The sequence below is a fragment of the Ambystoma mexicanum genome, chromosome 1q, assembly GCF_040938575.1.
Source record: "Ambystoma mexicanum isolate Mex_15411 chromosome 1q, UKY_AmexF1_1, whole genome shotgun sequence".
Lineage (NCBI taxonomy): Eukaryota > Metazoa > Chordata > Amphibia > Caudata > Ambystomatidae > Ambystoma > Ambystoma mexicanum.
Genome location: NC_090922.1, coordinates 707865046 through 707889670, shown reverse-complemented (window position 1 = coordinate 707889670; position 24625 = coordinate 707865046). Strand labels below are relative to the sequence as shown.

The 24625-nt window shown below is 45.1% G+C and overlaps 1 protein-coding gene across 15 annotated transcripts in view; it reads right to left on the bottom strand.

Annotated features, from left to right (window-relative positions):
* PDE4DIP (phosphodiesterase 4D interacting protein) overlaps positions 1–24625 on the bottom strand; it is a 1465918-nt gene that overhangs the window by 290587 nt on the left and 1150706 nt on the right. For all 15 annotated transcript variants that reach the window (XM_069641322.1, XM_069641325.1, XM_069641324.1 and 12 more), the window contains 5 exons: positions 10676–10757; positions 9400–9485; positions 8906–9022; positions 7899–8036; positions 6224–6336 (listed from right to left, as the gene is read on the bottom strand). In XM_069641322.1, the coding sequence (XP_069497423.1) occupies positions 6224–6336; positions 7899–8036; positions 8906–9022; positions 9400–9485; positions 10676–10757 (536 nt within the window). The remainder of the gene's footprint in view (positions 1–6223; positions 6337–7898; positions 8037–8905; positions 9023–9399; positions 9486–10675; positions 10758–24625) is intronic.

Sequence of the window (24625 nt, the reverse complement as noted above, 5' to 3'; positions counted from 1 at the left end):
TCTACTCCTCCTTGTAGTAGAATTTATGCCCTCACCGAGCCTGAGAACCTTCACCTTCGACAATACCTGGATCAATACCTGGCAAATGGGTTTATTCGTCCTTCCAAGTCCCCTGCTTCTTCAGCTTTGTTCTTCGTTCCAAAAAAGGAAGGAGACCTTAGAACTTGTATAGATTCTCGCTCCCTGAACCAGATAACCGTTAAGAATAGATATCCGTTACCTTTGATCCCTGAACTCCTGGACCAAGTCAGAAAAGCATGCATATATACAAAGCTGGATCTTAGAGGAGATTACCACTTGGTATGAGTAAAAGAGGGCGATGAATGGAAGACGGCCTTCCGCACCAAGTATGGGCTATTTGAATATCAGGTCATGCCCTTCGGACTTTGTAATGCCCCGGCCGCCTTTCAATATTATATGAACGATGTCCTCAGAGAGCTCATAGATGTGTGTGTTGTTGTTTACATTGACGACATCCTCGTTTATTCTCCATCGGAATCTGAACATCGGAAACACGTGAAAATGGTCCTCGAAAGATTGCGTCAACACAAACTTTTCGCTAAGTTGGAAAAATGTGTTTTCAACGTGACTGAAGTTGAATTCTTGGGATTCATATCACCTGGCGGAGTGCGTATGGATTCAAAGAAGGTCGATGCAGTTCTCAAATGGCCATCACCATCCTCCGTAAAAGGTGTGCAAAGCATGTTAGGCTTCGCTAACTTTTACCGCAGGTTTATCCCCGAATTCTCTCGAATAGTCCAGCCCATCACTGCCTTGTTAAAGAAAAACAAACGTTTTGAATGGTCTACCGAGGCGCAACAAGCTTTCCAGGATTTGAAGACTAAATTTATCTCTGCACCAATCTTAAAACACCCTCGCCCCGAACTCCCCTACATCGTGGAAACTGATGCTTCAAGCCTTGCCATGGGGGCAGTTCTATCACAAAAGGACCCGGTAACCAATCAGTTGCATCCCGTGGCATTTTGGTCCCGCAAATTCTCGCCTCCTGAAATCAATTACACGATTACTGACAAGGAACTTCTGGCTATCAAGTCTGCCTTTAAGGCTCGGCGGCATTATCTGCTGGGGGCCCGACACACCGTTACTGTGATTACGGATCACCGAAACCTGCAATATTTGAAAACCGCAAAAGCCCAATCCTCTAGACAACTCCGTTGGGCATTATTCTTTGGCGAGTTTGACTTCATAATTACCTACCGATCTGGTACAAAAAACGGTAAAGCTGATGCCCTTTCTCGGATGGGAGTGGAAGAACACTTGATCAACCCTAAACCTGTACCAATCATTCCCGAACAAAGAATTCTGGGTGTAATCGCCACAGAATCCATAGAGGAAGTTAAGGATAAAGCCAGGCAACTTGTAACTCCAGCAGACATACAGAATTGGCATCTGCAGGGAAAGGACTTTGCAGTAAAGGACAACTTATTGTATTTCCAAGAACGATTATACCTACCCAGCACAGATTTACAGAAAAAAGTAATCTCTTGTTATCACGATTCTTTAATGGAAGGACATCCCGGTATGGCCAAGACCTCAGAAAAGATCAAGCGCTACTTCTGGTGGCCGTCTTGGAAAAAAGATATCAGAGACTTTATAATGTCCTGTGGAGTATGCGCCCAAAACAAAGAGTCAAAAGGAAAGACCAGCAGGCCTCTTACGCCCTATTGACATCCCACCTCGCCCTTGGCATACGCTTTCTATGGACTTCATCACCGATCTACCTCCATGCTCCGGATACAATACGATTCTAGTAATCGTGGACTTATTCTCCAATATGGCGCATTTCATTCCGCTCAAAGGCTTGCCAACAGCAGCAACTCTGGCCCGAGAATTTCTCGAAAACATCGTCCGACTGCACGGTTTTCCTTCGGTTCTAATTTCGCTGTCGGTCGGCTCAAATTGATGTGAGACTACGTCACTGACTCCTATTCCAGTCACCACCCTCAGACCGACGGACAAACCGAGAGGACCAATCAAACTCTGGAACAGTATTTACGCTGCATGCTGCAACAAACTGAAAAAACTTGGAAAGACATCCTTTGGATAGCCGAATATGCCTACAATAACTCAGTCCATTCGGGAACTGGGAAAACCCCGTTTTTTCTTTTGTACGGCAGTCACCCTCGAACCTCGGAGTTGGATCCCCTCCAAGATCTTGAAATACCAGCAGTAGACTACCTGCATTCTACAATCACCCAAGCCTTTAAGGAAGCTGTTTCTCACCTTCAAAGGGCTAAAGAACAATACAAGAAAGGAGCAGATCAACATCGGAAGGAAGCCCCTCAATATCAAGTAGGGGATCAAGTCTGGTTATCCACCAAATATCTACCTCTAAAAGGGCCACGCACATTCAACCCAAGATACCTTGGTCCCTATTCCATCACTACCATAGTAAACCCAGTAGCGGTCAAGTTGGACTTGCCCCTGCACATGAAGATACATCCGGTCTTCCACGTCTCTCTATTAAAACCCGTGCAACCTCAAACCCGACTAACCAAATCTCCAAAACCTATCCTAGTTGATGGAGAACTCGAGTTTGAAGTCAAAAGCATTCTGGACTCCAAGATCTCCAAATCTAAACTATTCTACCTAATTGACTGGAAAGGCTACGGCCCCCAAGAGAGATCCTGGGAACCTGCTGAATATGTCCACGCTCCTCGCCTAATCAAAAGATTTCACCGAACATTTCCTGACAAGCCAAAACCCCCGGAGAAGCCCGGTTTGGGAGGGGCCTTGAGGGGGGTACTGTCATGATCTCTGCTTCCAAAAGGTCAGGGTTTTCCCAACTCCCTTGGAAGCAGATCCATAACCCAGGTTCCGAGTGCCAACCAGTCCCAATTGGGACCTTTTGGACCCAGTCCTGGCGCCAGTGGCACCAGGCTCATAAATATGCCCAGTCCCAGCGCTGGAAGCGCCGGGCTCATAATGCTTGGGTGGAGTTACCTGCAGCAGACCATGCTGCTTACTTGCCTGCCAGTTGAGTCTCTGATCCTCTTCTGTTTGGAACTACTTTTCCTGTTGGGTGGGGCAGGAGCCACTCCCTAGATTCAGAACACTGGAACTCTTCTGGAAAGCAGGAACTCTTTTCTTACCTAGGCGTGGCTGTGGAAGGAGACACCTAAGCACTACTGGAGGCTATTTAAACCACACCCGATGGATGAATCTTGCTTTGCGTTATTCTGCATCCTCAGCAGCAGAACGCTCATCGTGTCTTCTGCATCTGATCCTGGGCCTAAGGAAAAAGGCTTACCATTCTGAATCCAGTCTTCAGCAACACCTATAAAGACAAGAAAAACAGGTTAGCATTACGGTCTTCAGTGACAGCTCTTCACTTACCTGGTCCATCGGCTGTCACCAACGCCTCGCGCTGCATTCCGGCATCTGAAAGACAAAGGCTTACCTACTCTTCGTGCGCTCCGGAGGTCTTCACACTGCATTCCGGCATCTGAAAGGCAAAAGCTTACCAACTCTTCGCACTCTCCGGAGGCCTTCGGCGCTGCATCCCGCATCTGAAAGACAAAACAAGGTGCGTTTAAAGACATTGGGGAACTTTAATACTCACGTGCCATTACTCCTTTCCACATCTAACCCAGTGGGTATTCCGGCACCCTGCAGCCGCCCCGAACTTGTACCTGCAAAATAAAAAGACAGTTAGAGCGTATCGTGAAGCAGGCAACAAGCGCTTACTTACGTGCTTCCAGGCGCTTCTATTCATCACACGGGCTCCATCTTCAACTCACTTCCGCCCGCCATCCGCCATCGCCGGAACCCTGCAAAACAAGAGACATCATTACTAAAGACTTTAAAGACATTAGAATTACTCGAAACTTACCGTTCGTGCAGTAAACGACGGACAGCAGTCCTCTGAAGTCAAGAGGCCTGCTCCCCTTATCCAGTGAAGAAACTGGTTACAGCACCCTGCCTCGAGGCAGATGGGGAGCACGGCGTTCACTTACCTAAGACATCTTACCCTTCGAGCCAGACATACAGTGCACAGAGGTCCAGCCCAAAGAGCCAGCCGTGTGTTACATATCACCTTTGAAGATACGGTATACGCCCAGTCAAGACCGGCGCCTCTACGGGAATCAGGTGAGCGTTACACCTGGTGCCCGGAGAAGGCCCCAGGAGACGGTCCAGTCGCCTCTTCCATATGGGTCCAGCACTGTTGTCGGATCTGTCGCCAGGTGTAATGAAAGCAAAACACTGTGTATGCGATAAGATGATGGGAGATAACGTAGGAATGAAGTTGGTGTCCCATTAAGATTCCAAATTAAGTCCCTATTTGTTTTGCTTACTCCTTTCCAACAGGGTTGGGTTCCAGGTTAAACAAATGAATGTCCTGGTTGGGAGAGAGGGGAGGCAATAGCATAGGTCAACCAGGTTCAGGAAAACAGGACTCAATAGATTCGAAGGCTGTGCTGGCCAAAGGTGTTTTTCTTCCCTTTGTGAATATTTTTGAGTGCACCCTCAAAAGCCTATAATTACCTTACCACAAAGTGAGAAATGGAAGAGGAAACACAAAGGATGAACCACAGAGAAAACACCTGCACAATCCTCTATCTCCTTCACATTTTCTACCTCCAGCCTTCCATTAGCCTTTCTCCTCACTCCCCTGACTTATATTCATCCATTGCCACTTCTTTTCTTTTTCCTTTTTGTGCCTTCCTTTTTACTTCCCGTTCCCAATTCTTTATTGCTTCCACCTCTCTTTTTCGCAATCCTTCATAACTCGTCTCCCTTTTTTGTTTCTGCCATCCTTTAGGAGCCATAATATGTCCCATTCAGATTTTTATTAAAAACATTACCAAAATAAAAGCAATAAGCAAAATTGCTGTTGTATTGCTTTTGGCCACACTTTTCTTGCTGCAAATATGATGGCCAGATTTTCCTCCAATTCTTAAGTGTACCTAAACTAACTTTACAGATAGCGAGCTTTAGAGCAGGGGCCTGCAACCTTTGGCTCTGCACATGTTTTGGACTACAACTTCCATCAGCCCGACAGCATATTCAATGATGATAGATCATGGAAGTTGTCCAAAACATCTGGAGATGTGTAGGCTGCAGACCCCTGCAAGAATAGTTCAGTGATAGTGGGGGGAGGTCGGGAAGACTCCCAACAGAAAGTGCAGCATAATGCCATAAATGCATGATTATGGTTGTGTGCTTTAGGTTTGCAATCCTACTCCTATTTCTGGATCTTTGAATGAATAGTACCCAGATTGAGCAAAATTGGTTGGGGTGATCAAAGTCAGGAAATCTCTTTGTTTTATCAAACTACAAATCAGCTAGCACTGCCAAATCCCACTAAATGTACTTCTATTGCTGTTGAAAATTATGCACAATCACTTAATCTCCCAATCTAAATCCACATTTGGCAACCTTTAACTCCTCCCGCACAAGACAACTTTTTTAGCTTTCAATGTTTTTAGCAATATTAGCCAAAGAGGGGAACTGTGGATGGCAAATAGCCTTTCAAAAAAAATGTTTGCCCTTTGGCTGGATGAACTGGATCCTCATTCACCTACCTGTGACACTAACCTAAAAACATTTGATAAAGTACATTTTTGAAGGTCATCCAGCAGACAGTCATTGAATTGGTAAAGAGCTTTAAGGTTTCGCCACCAATTGCTATATTAGAAAATACAGGAAACATTTGCAGTGCTTCAATCATCACAACCGTCATGGGAAGTTGTTCTAGAAGCAGAACAATAAACACAATGTATGATAATTCAAGTCCTTATAATTAGGCAGTGATTGCCTTCTATATAATTAGACAGTGATTGTCTTCTATCCTATAAAGGGGCTATTTCAAGATGCACGCGTAATACAGTTTAGGTTATCAACTTATCTTTTATATTGAAGAGTTAGGGTTTTAAATAGAGGGTACCATACATAAGGTACACTCAAAAGAAGACATACACAGCATTATGCATTGAGGTACTGATATAAATCACTTTAAATATAAAAAACAAGATGTCATATAATAAACCCTGACCAGAGAAAGAAAGATTTCAAGGTTGAGCGGCTGCTTGTATTCCTTTTCTTGAGACACAAACACTTTACATTTGGTACAGTCACCAATCAGTTCTTAAGAAATGCAACAGAACAGCAATATGTGAGTGGTACACAGTAGGATTGTTGGCCCACTTATCATGCATGCATGGATCTGCATTACCTGAAGAAGTTTATAGCATTTACTTACCTTTTTGTCTGAGAGTGATAATTCACCAGATTGCTATACAGTTGTCTCTCAGACTGCAATGCATCATTCAGCCTGGCCCTCTCTGCAACAAGCCTTTCCAACATCAGGATAAGCTGGTGAAAAACAGCATGTTCAAGGTTAAGCAGAAACAGCAAAGCAGATTTGGAAATTCATGGGGGTGACAAGGGAACATGTCTCAAGTGTTGTACAGAACACATGGCATATTCAGGATAAAGGAGTTTTAACAGTTAAAAGTTGAACACCATCTAGGTTTCTTCTTTGCAAAAGTCCTACAAATGTGGTTCCATGTGATATTTTCGGCGGAAAAATATTGCGATGCAAAAATATCACCATATTTTTGCAGCGAAATATCACATGAACCCTGCAGGGGACACCCCTGCATCATTTTTTTATGTGCGGGAGACACCCCCGCACCTAATAATTTCACCACCAAAAATATCGCCTATGGCCGTTCCCGACTACCATATGGTTCGGCGATATTTTTGCTGGCAAAAATATTACCTGATACCTACAAATGTTTTATATAGACGGGGATGAATGCATATAAAGGAATTTTAGGCACCACATCACAAAAACCATTCCCTATTACAGTTTGAAAAACTCATTCATTCTTTTCTGATTTTACTGGCAGAATATATTTGCATTGTGCCTTTTGCGGTATCTGCGTGGAAGAAAGTATTCTATTTTAACTGATTTGGACAGATAAATATCCAACAAAAATCAACAACAATGCTGCTGTCTTTAGCTGGGGGGCAGGGTCGGCGCAAAACAAAGAAAAGAACTAAAGCTAGCAAGCGTGTGGTAGAACCCCTAAATGTTTGAGCTAACAAATACATGAAGAGAATAGGAGTCAGTGACGTATGATCATATGGAAGTCATTGTTGACCTGCTTTGAGTCAATAATAATGCTCTCAATAATGCTCTCAATGCAGTTAATAACTACTGGCACCAACTACATTCCAAATATTCTAACTTCCGAATCAAACAACAAACCAACAAAACACATTTCTCTAAACAGCAATGCCACTCCTCATCAACATTTCTTTTAGCACAACACTCTGGAAGGATCTTTTTTCAAAGCACCTTCAATATATACCATTCAGTGTAACAAAGTGAAAGCGAAAGATAAAACATAGAAAAAGTGTGTCACTTGCATGTATACAAATCTTTACATTTACATTAGTCTGAATGCATGCTCATGGTAAAAAGGTCCCATTTCAACCAAGCGTACATTAAAGGCTTACTTTCTAAAGACAATCGTGTTATAATATTTTTTAAAAACACATTTAATTTATCACATATTTTGACTATTCAAACAAATATTTTTACCTCGTCACCACAATTACCTCGTCACCACAATTCTACAACCAATACTGCTGTACCACTGTACGCCATTAGCTTTATAAACCTCTGGTTTCATAGCTTGGGGGTTGTTCAAGAGAATGTTAAAATCCTATTTTTAAATAAGTAAATATGATCATTATATTCAAAGGATGAGGGATAAATGCAAGTTGGCAAAGTGGTGGTAAATCAGCTATGCCCCCCCCCACTCCCACTGAGAAGGTTGTTCTTGTAAGGCATTTAACTGAAAACGAAACAAGACGCCTGGTGAATTAACTAGGACATCTTGCATAACAGGCATGATCTGTCTTACCTCCTGAGATCGGTTTCCAAATCCCTCTTGGCCATGTAACTCCATCATGGCCACCTTCTCTCTTAGTTTCAAGACTTCTTGCGTCAGGCTTTCGACAGCTGGCACATCCTCTGGGTTAACTAACTGCACCTGCAGATCCTAAAAGTTATAAACAACATTGCTAAAACGGTTGTGTTGCTACGTACCATTTTCATGTGGACAAAAATACAGTGTTTATTCAATTCTTGACAGCTGCTCCTATTATTTGCACATAGTTTGCACTGGATACACAAACAGAACAGGCCACTACATTGTTGGTTAACTCTTATAGACTGCAGGGTCAGAGTTAGACAAATCTGATGAGTGCTATCACAGCAGTAGTACTAATGACTATTCCATTTGGTCCATCACAAACTCAATTGTCAACTAAGCGCAAACTAATATGCGGTGCTACCTAACTAAATGATACTCATTTACTAAACACAAGCACAATTGCCATTAGTCGCTCAACTAATATGTACTGTTAGCAAACTCAAAAATATTCATGTTTTCAATTCCGGAAGGAAATCAGGCTGATTCTACCTTGCCAGGATCCAATCATTTTACCTTGGAATCATTGTTTGAAATGATCCTACTGCAGAAATAGCTTACAAGACATCACATTCATACATTGTATTGTGAACAAATCGGACAAACTGGCACTTCTGTACTTACTATGCATGCAGTCCTCTTGTCCTTACACACCTTGAAACAAGAGCACACTAATACCTCACATAAACTAAAAGATTTGAATTTCTGAGAATATTGCCACATTGAAAGCTAATCTTTATGTATACTGCCGGAAAAAAATATTTTTGAGTCGTACAGTTTTAAAGATACAAGAATACCCATTCAATAAGAGAAATTTAGCAAACATTAAGTTATATGAAAGGACAATAATTTAAATCACAGTTCCTTCCATTTTTTAAAAGAACAGATTACTGCCGCTTTTACATGTAGCACTAATGTGAGCAGACTATCTTTCAAACCTTTATGAGCTCCTCTTTGATCTGGACACTCCTACTCAGGGATTCAACATCGGCGGCCTGCACCTGCAGATCTTCATTTTGTTTGGCAACAAGAGATTGCACAGTGGAGAGCTCAAGCTGTCAATAAAAGAAATTATCTGTAGAAAGGGCAAAGATGAAGCTTTCATCAAGTGATTACATATAATTTGAGAGCGGATGTAAAAAGGTGCAGTAAGAAATGTAGCTAGTGACCGCAACATTTTATGAAAGTGGAACATATTTGATATTTCTTCTAATGCCTCAGAATCTTTTAATACATGTATTATGTGTCAAATCTAGGCTTACAACTCCCACAACATGATCTACATCAGAGAGATGGAAAATGAAACTTGATCCTACAATCCTTCTCCCGATTTTTACCTGCATCAGCATTTATTGGGCATACATTTCCTGTCTAGCTTCGGTAATGTTTATGAAAAATCAAAGACCAATTACCATACAACCTTGATACTCACTCTGGCTTCTCTTTCCTTCCGGGAAGCAATCTGAAACTCTTCCTTTGCATTAGCTAGCTCCTTCTCTAGCGCAATCTGCAAATCTCCTGCCGAACGGAATAAAAGCTGTAACTTTACAGATGGCAAGCTCATGTTGATTTAAACATGAATATCTACAACACAAAACAGGCTCTCCTTACTTCTTCAAACTCTTGGCATGTAATGATATCAAATTAAAAAGTAATACATACTTTGATTGGAAAAGTGTTAACCAACACAATCCTTTTCCTTTCTTTGACATTCCTAGTTTAAATGTACTGTGGTAGAATCTTGAATATGGAACTAAGTGCATGCACGTACAACCAAATAGTTTTATGCAGACTGTTTCAAGTTAGGTAAAGCGATTCTAATGCATTTTATCTCCCAAAAAATAAAATGTGACTTTAATGTCATATTTCAGCATCCACACTCGCTATATTCTGAACTGTAATGCGTGTAGTATTAGTTACATGTACAGCTAGGACTTAAATCAAATGCTTTAAGCATAATAAAGCTTCTGAACGCTAGAATCATTGGGTTAGTGAAAAGTAACTGAATGTTAACAGAACAAAACTATAATGCAGCATGTACTCAAATCAGAAACCAACTATGGGAGCTACTCTGATACAGTGCATCAAGCACAGTATAAGCATCCACAGTCTTTCTTGTATTGATACATTTTACATTGGAATTGTAAACAATGCCACAACCTGCACCTCATGCAATCATGAAGCTTTTAGAGGTTGTTTAATATATTTCCCCAGCAAGTGATTTTTGCAGCATAATCAAACTTCAAATATGTATATTTCAGGTATTGCTTCCCTCTACATTATATTACTGCAGGGAAACTCTGCAAATACACATTTTCAGCACAAATCAATGTGAAACCTTGTTGTGCAAAAAAACTCGAAATATGAACCAATATAAAGCAAAGTTTTTTATGTGGAGTAAAAGTCTGCAATATTATTGTGCAGTAAATGAGACCACCTTTGAAAATGTTAATATCTTTGCATTAAATGTGCAGGTTTTTTTCTGAAGAATAAACATTTTTATGCAATTAGGTTGATGCTCATGCTGTCAATATTACTGAATTTGTAAACATTTGGCACAGTTTCATCTTTCTTTACTTCTATTTGTAGGCAATTTATGAAATGTAAGAGACTTGCAATTGTAGTTTGTGGGAAATGCTCAAAATGTGATTGACAAACAATATTATTGAAGGATTGTCACCAATCAGATGTGAACGCATACAACTTACTATTGCTTTCCTGGCTCTTCCAGTCATTGTTCTTCACAATCACCATCATTTTGCTGTGATCTGAACCGTTTTCCATTAAATCCTACAAATAAGAAGTGTAACTGTTAGACGTGTGGTGTAATGCTTTAGCATCGACAACACATGGTTAATTTAAGATACTTTCATTGTATCTTCTTTTTTAGTTATTCATACATTTATTTCAGAATAATCAGAAAATGTTACAAGATATGCGAAACAACGAAATGTGTTAGTAATTTGATGAAAACTAAAGGCACAACCAAAAGAGCAATGAACACAACTGGATGAATCTAAAAGCATTGCTAAACGAGCAGGACATTGAGGATGTGTGTGCACACTTTTATTTAAGCAAGAGGAAACATTGTCACTGCACGTGTCACAATGTACATTCAATTATCTTACACAACAGAATCAATTCCCTTGCAGACTTAAACACAGTGGTTGGAATATTTTAGTCATGCAAAATGGCAAGTTGGGTTTACAGAAAGTGGCTGGCCATACCCCACAATGAATTAAGGTGTTACAGATAGCCTAAAAAAATCCACCGACAACTAACATACGTTTTCACAATTTATTAGGATTTTCAAATAACCTTGGCAGGATGGTGGTGGGCCAGGATTAAGAGGTGGCCCTAGTGCTTATCCTCAACCCGCACAGGGCTCCCACCATTGTAGCTCAGGCATCCCTACTCCACACCACTGTCCCAAAGGCTTGCACTAAAGCAAGGTGCTCCATACTGTCCAAGCTAAACTGCTCCTAGAGGAGGGGCTAAAGGCCGTACATAGCCTTTTCTGTCTGTCTCCCAAAGGTACTTTCTAAAAGGGTTCTTGCTCTAGCAGATGTTTCCACAGTAATTTTCCCATCTCATCTCTCATTCCACCAGTCCCACTATTCACCCCTCTCTCCACTCCTTCCACCTACTGTACTATGTGATGACTCCTGCGGAAACAAAGTAAGTTAACAAAAACTGAAATATGTAAGGAAATAAAGAATGAAGATGTTGGGGACTTTAAGTCCCATAATCACATAGGTACTGGGACGAGCAAGATGAGTTTGGAGGTGCAGAACTGCAATGTGCAGTCTAGTTTCTTAAACACTACACCTGAACAGGAATTTGGATTATTAAAATCCCCCCTCAGGTGCAGATGCAATGGAAGGAGGGGAGTAGCAGTAGTCATAGTAGAAGTTGTTTTATGTGGGCGTGTGTGCAGCAGGAGCAGAGCAAAGATGGCGGGACCACCGGCGTGCATTTGGAGGTTAATGGTGCTGAGAGGGTCGTAAGCAGAAAGAGCCTGACTGCAGAGGTAACACAGCGGGAAGCGCTGTTGTTGCAAGCTGCCTTGTGGGAGAGAGAAACGCTCCACACAGTGCGTTTGTCTCTGGTGGCTGGTGAGCACTGAGACACGGCAGGAGCAATGGAGATCCTGTGGAGGAAGGCGCGAGGCACCCAAAAGCGCGATGAGCAACTGCGAGTTTGCCTTGCAAAGGTGACCCCGGGGAGCTCCATTGTGAACCGTTATCCGCTTACTTACCTCTTGAATACTGAACTAATGATGAAAAGCAATTTTGGCGCAATACACATGCTAAGAGAAAACGAAACAACATTTGTAACAGTAATTTCCTAAGTAAAGAATGAGTCATATTTAACGAAGGCTGTAATTATCATTGCTTAAGAAAGGAAGGGGCAATTGTAAATCTGTAGAGTGACCACCATTGGCAAAGTTAAGAGGATGTTGAATTAGAACAAAGCTCTAACTAACCACTTCAATCATTCGTTATTAGATGTGATTGTAGAAACCTCAAGTGGGCAGGAAGGTTACCCTCCTGGGGGAGAAGGTCAAGTGGTAGAGGAACATAACCTGCATTGCATGTGGCCAATAAATTGTTGGAACTAACAGAACCAATGGGTGTTACAGCCTTATGGAAGAAGTTGTGAATTATATTATTGTAGAAAGTAACCTACATTGCACAGAACTGCTAGTAGTGGTAGAAGATTCATCCTGGCAGGCGAGTACCAGGAATTGGATTGTTAGTGGTAGTCCTGGCAGGTTAGTGAACCAGGAAAAAGACATTAAAGTGCTCTATTGTGATGTAAGGTTGTGGTGGAAAGAAATTGGCAAAACCATCCTTTATGTTTGATGAACTGTGCAAAAAACATCCCGATGAAAACAGTGTTGTATATACCGAAGGGGTATGTAGTAGTTACCTTTCTCAAGAGAAATATTATTGAACTATTCATTGTATGTATGATGAACTCTACTGGCTTCTAAGACAATTAGGACGCCAAGTGAAAATATACAGAAGTGAAGGAACTTTTTGGAAACAGAACTTGGCTTTTGGGAAAAACATGTGTGCATTACCTTTTGAAGTAGAACTTTATTCACTGGAACTTTCATTTGGAAATTCGGCTTTAAACTGCAGACAGGGATCTGACCCTGGCTACAAGAATATTTGGTTATAATTATTGTTTTGTTGAACGTGAACAGCCATATGAATACCTGAAATGCTTTTGTTGTATGTATAAGTGGGAGGGACAGAGATCCATGTGTATTAGAATGTTTTAATTAAGCCTTGGTTTCATAAGCAGGGAAATTCACGTTAGGTTAGGAAAAGTGAGGCGTTTATCACACCCTTTTCATTTGATAAAATGGCTTTTCATGAAAAACCTTTACCAAGTTGTTGTCCTCGCATTTCTGAGCCTTCACAATTACCTCTCCTTTCCACCTCTGTTCTCCCCTCCCTTTGATCTGACTAGTCTTCCTCTATCTATCTCCTCCACTTTACCTTGTTTACCTCTCTCCCTCTCGGTTCTTCAAGTCACAGGTGTTAAAACCCCCAGTAACCTCTTATCTTTTCCAGTCTCCTGTGTCCTGGCACAAAACATAATTTTTCAAGGGCTAATGTGTCTGCATTTGGCAAACTGTTCTTCTCTGTTTTGAGGTGGTGTTCATCCATGGCAATGGGTTGTGGTCTCAAAAAGAAGGACTGGGGTGTATTAAAACTAGGTCTACGCAGCCTCCCACATGATCTTCTGGCTCCTGTGTTAGGTAAGATGTTCTAGTATTGATTAATCTTCCTGACCTCTGTCAATCCCAGTACCTTTTGCTTTACTGGTGGATTCCTTTTACCTCAGTGAGTGGGAACCTTTTTGCACACTCACAGAATCAGTTACTCTTTTTATGGGTGTCAAGACTCTCCATAGTGTCTTTTTAATTTTATATTATTTGACAATTTTTGGCACATACTGCCTATTGTTGCTGGGTTGCCCTAGGGGCTCCCCTTTTAACTTTCTCTGGCTAACCTTGTGAGAACTACAGTTCCCAAGGAGAGAAAGGATCTTTGGATCCCTTTTACATTTTATTATGTAAGACCAGCAGCCCCCACCTTTTGTGGAGTGCTGGGGAGATACTGAGTACCCCTTTCTCATTCTAAATCTAACATTTAGGTTACAAGGACAAACGTATCATTAATGGCTGGTGGCAGAGAACCTTTTTATGAATTCAGTGTACCTTCAATGTGGCTGTTTCCACAAGAGTGCTCATTTTACCAAAATGGCCCGTCTTCTTTTTTTGCCATTTTAGCGTTCCTTGTCCTTTCTTGTTCCTTGACCTGACATCCAGGGTGGCAACATCTTTTGTGTTAACTTTATCTTTGGCAGGAGTCCTGTGACTCCCCGCCCAGGCTCCAGAGTGTCTGTGAAGGCAGGAAGCAATGGAGCAGTCCAAAACTCTGCAGCCCTTTGACTTCCAGCCTGACTGCTAAAATCCAGTTGAAATTGGGAAGCTGGCTGTCCTGAAAGGACTGCCAACTCCCCAAGCTTGAATTTTGCATTGCTGTTTGATTGGCTGGGTTCCTGCATAAAAGTCTGATCCTGGAAGCTGAAAAAGTAGTCAACCACAGGAACCAAAACTGAAGAGGATGGTGTAGAAAACATGGCTGAGACGATTCCCAGCAACTGGAGAGCCTGCTGTGTAACTCGAGCCTGCTGTAACCCTTCCTTCCAATCAACCTGGGGACGCTGAAAACTTCAGCCCTGACCAAAAGCCTGGTGAGATCCACTAGAGTCAAGAAGACCTGCATTTTGAGTCATCCCACGTCATGCTGCAACCCTGCGGGGCTGCAATACCGCAATACCCTGGGACCTCGAGATATTGTGCGGTGCACGGTATTCTGAATTCTGAATCTTGCTGAAACTTTGTGGGCATCCTGCCGGACCTCCAGAGACATAAAGCGAGCCTGAAAGTCCCCTCACCAGAGTGCTGGACCTTGCAAACGAGGAGAATCAGACTAGCGATATTCAGTCTTCTGGCTACTGAAAAGTGTGCCAAAACCACAGAGTTGCATCCAGCCGCGAAGAAACTCTTGTCTGGAGCCTTCTGTGTTGATCCCTGCTGAAAACACCCATCCAGGGTACTGTCTACAGGCTTCATGACAAGGAATCCAGTGACCAGGTTTTTGGCTGCAGATCCTGACTTTGTCCTGCTACAAACTCGTCTTCTGTGCTGAGGTACTGTGTTGGCTTGGGTATTACTTACCTTAAGTCTCTTGTGATTCATGTGTAGCTTTGGCGTGTTTCTTGTGATTGGGAGTCCGCCCATCCAGTTCAGAGAATCATACTAGGGTGTCTTCTCTGAAGTCCCTGGACCTTCAACTAACTTTGAAAGTAGAATACTTACTTGTTTGAACAGTCTTCCACTGGAACTCTGACTTTACCTGCAACTGAGTCCTATCTCACCTTGCCTGCAGCTGGCCCCTAGACCACAAGGGTCCCTCTTCTCAATCTGAGAGAACTCATTTACTAGATTTGGGAAGGGCTGGGTCATTTAAGGGTTTAAAAGAGAACAAGTGTTGCAAAGTTTACTTACTTATAAAAGAGTTAGTTGGTAACTGCCCTATGAGAGTGATCATTTACAAAAGTTCTTACTTACCTTGAAAGTGTTCTGTCACTATATGTAAAGTCTTTCTTTCCTTAGAAACTGTTTGGCCATTCTAACAAAAAGTAGATAAAGGGTTAATTTACTCACCTGTGAATTGGGCTCCCCTCTTCCCAAAAGTAATGCTGTTGGTTCCACTGTACGATTCCTGTACGGATATAAATGTATGCGTGTCTCCAATTGGGTCTTGCTTCCCCTGACTTGCTTTTAGCCTGTCCAGAATAAGTCTGCCTTAGGCTATACTTACCTCTTAAGTTGCTGAAAGCCCCTTTACAAAGTATATAGATTTCACTTAGTTTGCGTTAGCTGTGTGCCATCTTGTTATTGCTTACCTTAATCTGTGTTGAACTGATCTGAAAAGCAAACGGTAATAGCTCAATACAACATTAGATTTTACCTGACTAGAATAGCTGTGTGCCATTCTTGAAAAGTGTTCTTAGGTGTAGCTGACCTTGGTTTGCCTTGAGCCATCCAAAAATAGGGGAATAAGTTCTTACTGATCTTTGACTGTGTTTCACTGAGCTAAAAAGTAAGTGTAATTATTTATTACAATAAAAGGTCCAATTCCCCTAGAATAACTGAGTTATGGGCGGATACTGTTCCTGGAATAAGTGTTCCACTATTCTGAAAAGTATATTGTCCAGTTGACTTACTATGTGATTTCTTAATAAGTGTCACGGTAAAACTGTTAGGTTCTACTACCCTTGTATTACTGTAAGTAATCCAAAAGTAACTATTGGTTTTGGACTTCCCTAGAACTACTGTTAAGTGTTCCAAATAAGGTTATATGCTTTGGTCTGTTTACCTGCAAGCATAGTGGTGTGTTTTTATATAATGTGTATATGATCTGTGATAGTTCTCAATTCCCCCCATATTTATATGGGCCTACTTGTATTCAAATAAACCATTTATTACAAAACATTGCATGTCAGTGTTTATTTGGACCATATATAGATTATAATTTCTCTGCACTGATTATACAGCCCTCTCTCCCTCCAAATATAATCCTGGCTGCTCTGTCTACGCTACCATATACTCATGTGGTACAGCCTTATACTAAGAATGGAATCCTGTACTGTCTCAGTTGAATGGATTTACTAAGCCCTTAGTTGGACTTCAGAAATACTGTCCTAACATCCTGCCTGTGTTCTTAGGGCGATGCCCTGAGAGCTTCAGAAAAGACCTTAGGTGGAGAGTAGCTAGGAAGCATTGTGCAAAGGACAGTGTTGCCAAACGTTATACAGGACAGGCACTCTGGGGAGTGAGGGACTGGTGTCCCCCTCAACTGCTGCACTCCACCCTTGGCATAAAATCAGCTCCGTCAGTCCCCTTTGACGGGTTCATGAACGTAGACCCTGTCACATTTTATCATAGCTCCCCAGGCATTCGGATGGAGCCATGTGCAACATTGAAACTAGTGACAATCCCACTGTAAAAAGCCATTTCTTTATGCAGCCCTTTCACTATTACTGACAGCTTAGAACACGAGATGACATAACGTGCTGAAGAGATTCTCATATGAATAACTTGCAAGCAAAGCATTGCTTAGAATCTGATTGGAATTTATCATCCTCTATGTTGGCAAAGATACATTTAAAAATATGGACCTAGATACTGTAGACTTCTCGCTGGTGATGACTAAAATGTTCTATTTTAGGAATCTTATGAGCAAGAGGACAATGCCAGAACCTCAAAGCATACCCACCAATGAGGCACTAGTGCATAGAACCTTTAATGAGTCTAATAATTTCAAGTTGGTGTTAAATGTGCAAGTTTCTTTTTGGAGACCTGTGAAATGTCTTTCAACATTTGAATGCAACAGAAGAACAAGTTACTTTCTTACCTGGTAACGTTCTTTCGATGGGATGTTCCGACGACGTATTCCATATCTATGACAGGTAATGTCCACAGCTGTGCTGCTTCGGAAAATCTTTGGCGTCTGCGTCCTGCGTCGATGACGTCTATGCGCCGTCCCCGAGGACCTCCTCCGACGTCACCCGATGTGATAAGTAGGATGCACGACGCCCATAGCTTCAGTTATAGTTTTTTCCCAGAACGTGTGCCACCAGTTTTCTGCCAGTCAGACACACAAAGCCTTACGGAACGCAAGCTGCAATCGCAAAAGAAATTCTGCAGCGTGGAAGGCAGGGAGGGAGCGATATGGAATACGTCGTCGGACCATCCCATCGAAAGAACGTTACCAGGTAAGAAAGTAACTTGTTCTTCGAGGGGATTGGGTCCTCCGACGTATTCCATATCTATGACAGACTCCCAAAGCAGTACCAAACAAGGAGGTGGGAAAGAATTTAGAATACAAATTTAGCATGCCCAATCAAATTGCGGAATAGAGAACTGCCTTGCCAAAGGCCAGATCTTGCCCTCTGATGGAATCGAGGGAGTAGTGACGTACAAAAGTATGTACTGAAGCCCAGGTGGCTGCATCACAGATGTGTCGAATAGGAACTCCCCTCTGCAGGGCATTATACGCAGCCACTCCCCTGGTAGAATGGGCCCGCAAGCCAGCCGGAGGATCCTTACCCGCCAAGCGGTAACACTCGGAGATAGCTAAAATAATCCAACGAGACAAAGTCTGTTTCGTCACAGCTTGTCCCAAACGCTTTCCAGCGTAACCAATGAAAAGTTGATCGTCCACTCGGACCCGGGACATGCGCGAAATATAAAAGCTCAACGCTCTCCTAGGATCAAGCCTATGGAGCCTCTCCTCTTCCTTACCAGAATGTGGAGGAGGATAGAACGCCGGAAGAACAACCTTCTGGCTCAAATGAAATTCCGAAACCACCTTCGGAAGAAAAGAAGGACGAACTCTAAGGACAACCCTGTCCTTATGAAACACAGTGAAGGGTGGCTTAACTGAAAGTGCCTGTAACTCACTCACTCTGCAAGCGGAAGTAACTGCAACCAAAAACACAGTTTTCAGAGTTAACAGCCTCAAAGGGCAAGAATGTAAAGGCTCAAACGGAGCACCCATGAGAAACTTAAGAACAAGGTTCAAATCCCAACCGGGCACCAGAAAAGGCAACGGAGGGAACACATTAGTGAGCCCTTTCAAAAACTGCGAAATTAAAGGAATCCTAAAATAGCAACACTCTTCAGACGAGCACTTAAATATGGACAGCACCGCCAGGTAACCTTTAATGGTCCCCACTTGCAAGCCCCTGTGGGCCAAAGAAAGCAAAAAAAGACAGAACCATGGGACTGTCACATTCAAAAGGATCCACATTCTTAACTCTGCACCAGTCGCAGAACTTTCTCCAACGGCAACGGTACAGAGACTTTGTTGCCGGCCGCCTGGCCGAGAGCAACACCTCCAACACGTCTTCAGGGAGGTCCCAATCCTTATACCTCAACCTTTCAGAAGCCAAGCGTGAAGGTTGAGGGATCTGACCTCTGGATGGAGAACCCGACCCCCCTCCCGTGAGAGCAGATCGTCTCGGTAGGGAAGACGACGTGGAGGGCAGATGGACAAGTCGAGAAGGTCTGGGTACCACGTCCTCCGGGCCCACGCCGGAGCAATGAGGATCATCCGGGAACCGAACCTCCGTAACCTCTGCAGTACTTGCAGGATGACGGGGACTGGAGGAAACGCGTACAGCAGTGGAAATGACCACTCAACCACGAACGCGTCTCCTAAGGCTCCTTTTGGAGGAAATTCCCGCGAGCAAAACCTTTCTCACTTCCGGTTGACACTGGAGGCGAAGAGATTCACTTGAGGGGTCCCCCAAAGGGCAAAGATCTCCAGGAGAATCTCCTGAGCCAGCTCCCACTCGTGAGAGATCGTGCTCTGCCTGCTCAGAGCGTCCGCCGTCTCGTTGTCGTCTCCGGCCAGACTAACAGCCGAGATCGAAACTTCCTGCTGGATGGCCCAGAACTCGAGCTGCATCGCCTCCCTGCACAGCGGAACTGAGCCTGCCCCCCCCCCTTTTGTTGAGGTAGTGCATGGCCACCGTGTTGTCCGTTAGAATCAGGACACTCTTTCCACGCACAGTCGACAGAAAAGCCTTCAGGGCTAGCCTGACGGCCCTCAGCTCCAACAGATTGATATGGAGTCTGGACTCCGACGGAGACCAACGACCGCTGACTGTCAACTCGTTGGCATGAGCTCCCCCATCCCGTGAGGGATGCATCCGTCACGATCGTCACCTCCGGCCAGGGCAGCCAAAATGGGGCCCCCTTCATCAGATTGCCTTCCACGGCCCACCACAGAAGGTCCTGGGCGACCGAGGGCGGCACCTGAACAGGGTCCGAAAGCCTGCTGGAGGACTGAGACCACTGGAGCTTGAGTGCCCACTGCAAAGATCTCATCCGCAGACGAGCCTCTGGCACCAGAAGAATGCAGGATGCCATGAGGCCGAGCAGTCTCAAGAACTCGGACGCTGGGAGATCCCGGGCAAATTGAAACTTGTTCACTATCTGCTGAATGTGAAGAGCCCTCACCTGGGGAGGAAAACACTGCCCAGGGATGTGTCGAGCACTGCTCCGATGTACTGGAGCTGCTGCGTTGGCGTCAAATGGGACTTCTTTAAATTGAGGGAGAAGCCCAGCCTGTGAAGGGAGTGGCAGGTGACGGACAGATGATCCAGGACTTGCTCGGGAGAGCCCCCCCCCCCATCAACCAATCGTCCAGGTAGGGGTAGACGTGAATCCCCCTTTCCTGAGATGCGCTGCCACCACCACCATGAGCTTGGTGAAAACCCTCGGGGCGGAGGTCAATCCGAACGGTAGGACCCGAAACTGAAAGTGCGAGTCGCCAACCGCGAACCTCAGGTACTTCTTGTGCCTGGGATGAATCGGCACATGGAAGTAAGCATCCTTGAGGTCAAGAGACACCAACCAGTCCTGAAGTTGAAGGGCCTGGAGGACTTGAGAAAGAGTCACCATCTTGAACTTGTCCTTCCTGAGGAGTTTGTTCAAACCGCGCAAATCCATGATGGGTCTCAATCCCCCGTCTTTCTTCGAAATCAACAAATAAGGGGAATACCATCCCTTGTTCATCTCCGCTACAGGCACCAGTTCAATGGCGCCTTTCTCCAGCAGGGCTTGAATTTCCTGCGCAAGGAGCGGATCCGGACTCTTCAAAGAGAGGTTCCCTGGTGGATTGTCACGAGGCCTCTGTCGAAAAGTAAGACAGTAGCCGTGGGTTATGATCTCCAGAACCCACACATCCGAAGTAATGGCTTGCCACTCTACAAGATGCTGCGCCAGCCTTCCCCCAACCGGCGAACCATGGGACCTGGCCTCATGACTGAGTGGTAGCGGCTGCGGCGTTGCCTGAGGGCAAAGAGGCAACTGCCGAGCGGCCTTGGCACCTCGAGTACCTTTGTTTCCACCTCTGCCACTCTTACGATGGCCTCTGACTGCTAGCGCCCCTCGCTTTGCTGAAGGACGAGTAATAGCGAAAGGAACCTCCCCTCCATTGCTGTCCCCTAGGACGAAAAGGTGGAGGTTGGCGAACTGCAGCGACCAACGACTTTGCTGCAGCTTTGGAGGTCTGCAACCTCTCAAGGCTCTCGTCAGCCTTGCTGCCAAAAAGGTGTTCACCGTCAAAGGACATGTTGAGGAGCCGGGACTGCACATCAGGAGCAAACCCAGACTTCCGCAACCACGCAAACCTGCGCATTACGGTGCTCACCGCCATGGACCGGCTGACATAATCTGCCAAGTCCAAACCCGACTGAACGGCCTCACACATGGCATCCTTGCCACCCTGAACCATAGCAAGGAAACCATCCCATTCGTCCCCTTCGGGAATATGTTCAGCCGCTAAAGCAACACAGTTCCACAGAGTGTGTGTGAAACGAGACAAGGCACATATGGAGTTGGCCGCCTGAAGCGCCATACCCCCTGAAAAAAACACTTTTTCGCCCAGCCGTCAAAACGTTTGTCGTCCCTATCCGGAGGGATGGTAGGATACGATGCCTGCTTTGCCGGAGCCGTAGCCGCCTGCACCACCAAACTCTCCGGAGTGGGGTGCCTAGACAAGTAGCAGGGGTCGCTACTGGCTGGACGGTATTTTCACGACAAAGACTTGCCCACTGCTGTGAGACTCTGCGGAGCAGTCCAAGCTGCCGCCACCCTTCTCTGCAGAGCCATATGAAACGGCAAAACCGGGTCAGTGGGGGGACCAAGATTAAGGATGTCCGTGAGATCATCCTGAACGAATTCCCCTGGGGAAGCAGACCAACCCAAGTACTCGGTGACCCGAGACATCAGGTGCCGATATGAAGAATCGGCATGAGTGCCAGGCTCCGGCCTACGAAACTCCACCTCCGGAGAGGTGTCCTGTCCACTGGCATCATGCAGCGACTGTCTCAGGTCATCAAACTGGCTATGGCCCGAGATAAGCTCATCTGGAACCGTAACCGGAACCAAGCCGTCATCAAAGCCTTCATCACCCTCTGAAATGTACTCCAGGCGGGGAGAGGAAGACCCCCGGGGACCAAAGCAGTGCCTGACCTTAGCGAGAGCCTTCCTAGGGGGCTAATCCCGTGCCACGGGGCCCCTCCGACACCACTGCCTCGAAAGGTGTCGAGGGCGCTTAACGAGTCGGCGCCGGCGACGACAGAAAAGGAGTCGACGTCGAGCGAATCGGCCGGAGCTCCGAGCGTGTCTCTCGACGACCTAGGCGCCGATGGCAATGACCCCCTCGGAGGCGGAGCCTCGAGAGAAATCGTCGACGACCTCGGTGCCACAGGCGTCGACGTCTTCTTCGAAGACGGCACAGGATCACGCGGTCTTGAGCGCATCGAGGACCAGGACCTGGAATGGGCATGGCGAGAACGGCTACCCTTGTCCGAGCGGGACCTCTCCTGCGAGACGTGCCGACCACCCGAGCCCGAAGGCGTACGAGCGGTGTCTCTCGGCCGGTGCCGACCGACCCCACTCGGAGGCGCGGACGGACCGGTGCCCTGCGATTCAAGAATCGCTAGCATCTGCTTACCGAAGGAAGCCCATTCCTCCGGTGTCGCTTGCATGGAGGGATAAGCGACCCGCCGACGGGCGGAGTCCTCAGAAGAGGACGGGGAAGGCGACCGATGCCGGCGCTTCCAGGAATGCCTCGAAGAGGCGGAAGAGTGGTGAGACCGACTCCTGTAAGGAGACCCACTGGACTTCCGACGATGACTCGGAGAGTCGCCCCTCGAGTCATCCGCCGAAACCCCCGTAGACCTCGACTTCCTGGGCTTAGACACCCGGCCTACCGACAGCTTCTTCTTGCGTTCCCGCAAGGCCTTTGCCGTGAGCGACTGGCAGTCGACACAGTCGTCCGTATCGTGGGCCTCCCCAGGGCACCAGAGGCAGGCGTTGTGCGAGTCCGTGACCGTCATCTTGGACCCACAGTCCCCGCATTTCTTGAAGCCCGGACGCGGGGTTGAAGACGAAGTAGACATCGCCACGAACAGGTCTTCACAAAAAACCGAACAGGTTCAACGAACCGAGAATTGAAAACAGCAAACTCCAAAGAGTCGAGGCGTACCAAGATTCACGAAGCGAACACGTTCGCGGAAAAAACAGAACTGAGGCTATGGGCGTCGTGCGTCCTACTTATCACATTGGGTGACGTCGGCCGTCGGAGGAGGTCCTCGGGGACGGCGCATCGACGTCATCGACGCAGGACGCCAAAGATTTTCCGAAGCAGCATACCTGTCATAGATATGGAATACGTCGGAGGACCCAATCCCCTCGAATAGGCATTTGAAGATCATGTGAATAAGCATTTCTAGCTGGCTGGGAGACAGTGACAACAATGAGGTCAACATTTTCTGAACCCCAAATTATGGACCATTTTGCTTCAAGATTTTTCCCTGTATCGAAATCATTGGGACCTTTCTTTTTGGCCCGAGCCTCTGGGCGCTCGCCCCACTCCCATTGCCTCAGTAAAAAGTCAGTCAAATAATAACCTTCTAGCTCTATAGAGGCACACATTGCCTCTGTGTGTAATGTCGGTTTCCTTAAGCTTAAACTCCTAAAGAATGTTTTCACCTCCCTTCCTTTACATCCCCGGTCTCGAGTGGTCACTGTTTCAATTACGGGGTCCCTGCCTAGTGTAATGGAATCTAAGGCACCAGAGCTTTTATTGCACCCTTTTCAAATATTGCAAAATTCTGTGGCGCACCTCGCTCTTAATGCCCAGAGGCTCACCCATACTTTACCTTTGCTACACCAGCTTTATCGGCTTCCGATTGAACAAGAGATCGAATTTAAGATTCTTTGCACTGTGCACCGTTCTGCTCAGCACTCTGGTCTCACATTTCTTGGACAAAAACTCCCCCGTTATATACCTTGCCGAGTTCTGTGTTCTTGTTCCCAATGTCTGTTTACTGTTCCCAGGTTCTGTAACACCAGAGTGGCTACTCCATAGGTGGTCCATGTAATGGCAGAGTTCCGCTGCTCCCACCTCAATCCCTGCTCATTGCAGCACCTAAGACTGTGCCCTGCCATTCGTCTCTGAAGTTAATTGCTCTCCTTTCATTTCGCTTCCAAAATCTAGTGGATTCATATGAAGTTATAGCACCGGCTGCATTAATCATGAGGCCCTCGGACAGAGCTCTATTCTCACGCCCTCACACCCTTTTGGGCACCATCTTGTAATGTTATTGTAATTTGAGTTATTTTTTAGTTATTCGTTCTTTGAAAATATTTAAAAAGAACAATGAAAAGGTTCCACTGGCAAAAATACAATTCATGCTCATTTCCAATAAACTATGCATAATTACACCACTGTAAAATGAAGAGAAAAGAACACTCCTTATAACTGTCTGTAATTTTCAATTGGGCCACTAGAAGAAGGATGAATCATTATTACTAATACACTGTATCGAAAGAAAACCAGCCAGAAATCAGCAGGCTATACAAGTTCCAATAGCCGGCAAATCAGCCAATAGATTTAGCTTAATCACTCGTCCAGGGTTCTAATTATGCTTTATAGACACAGCCTGAGAGCTGTACCACGAGTTAAGGGCCCTGAGGATGGAGTTCGGAT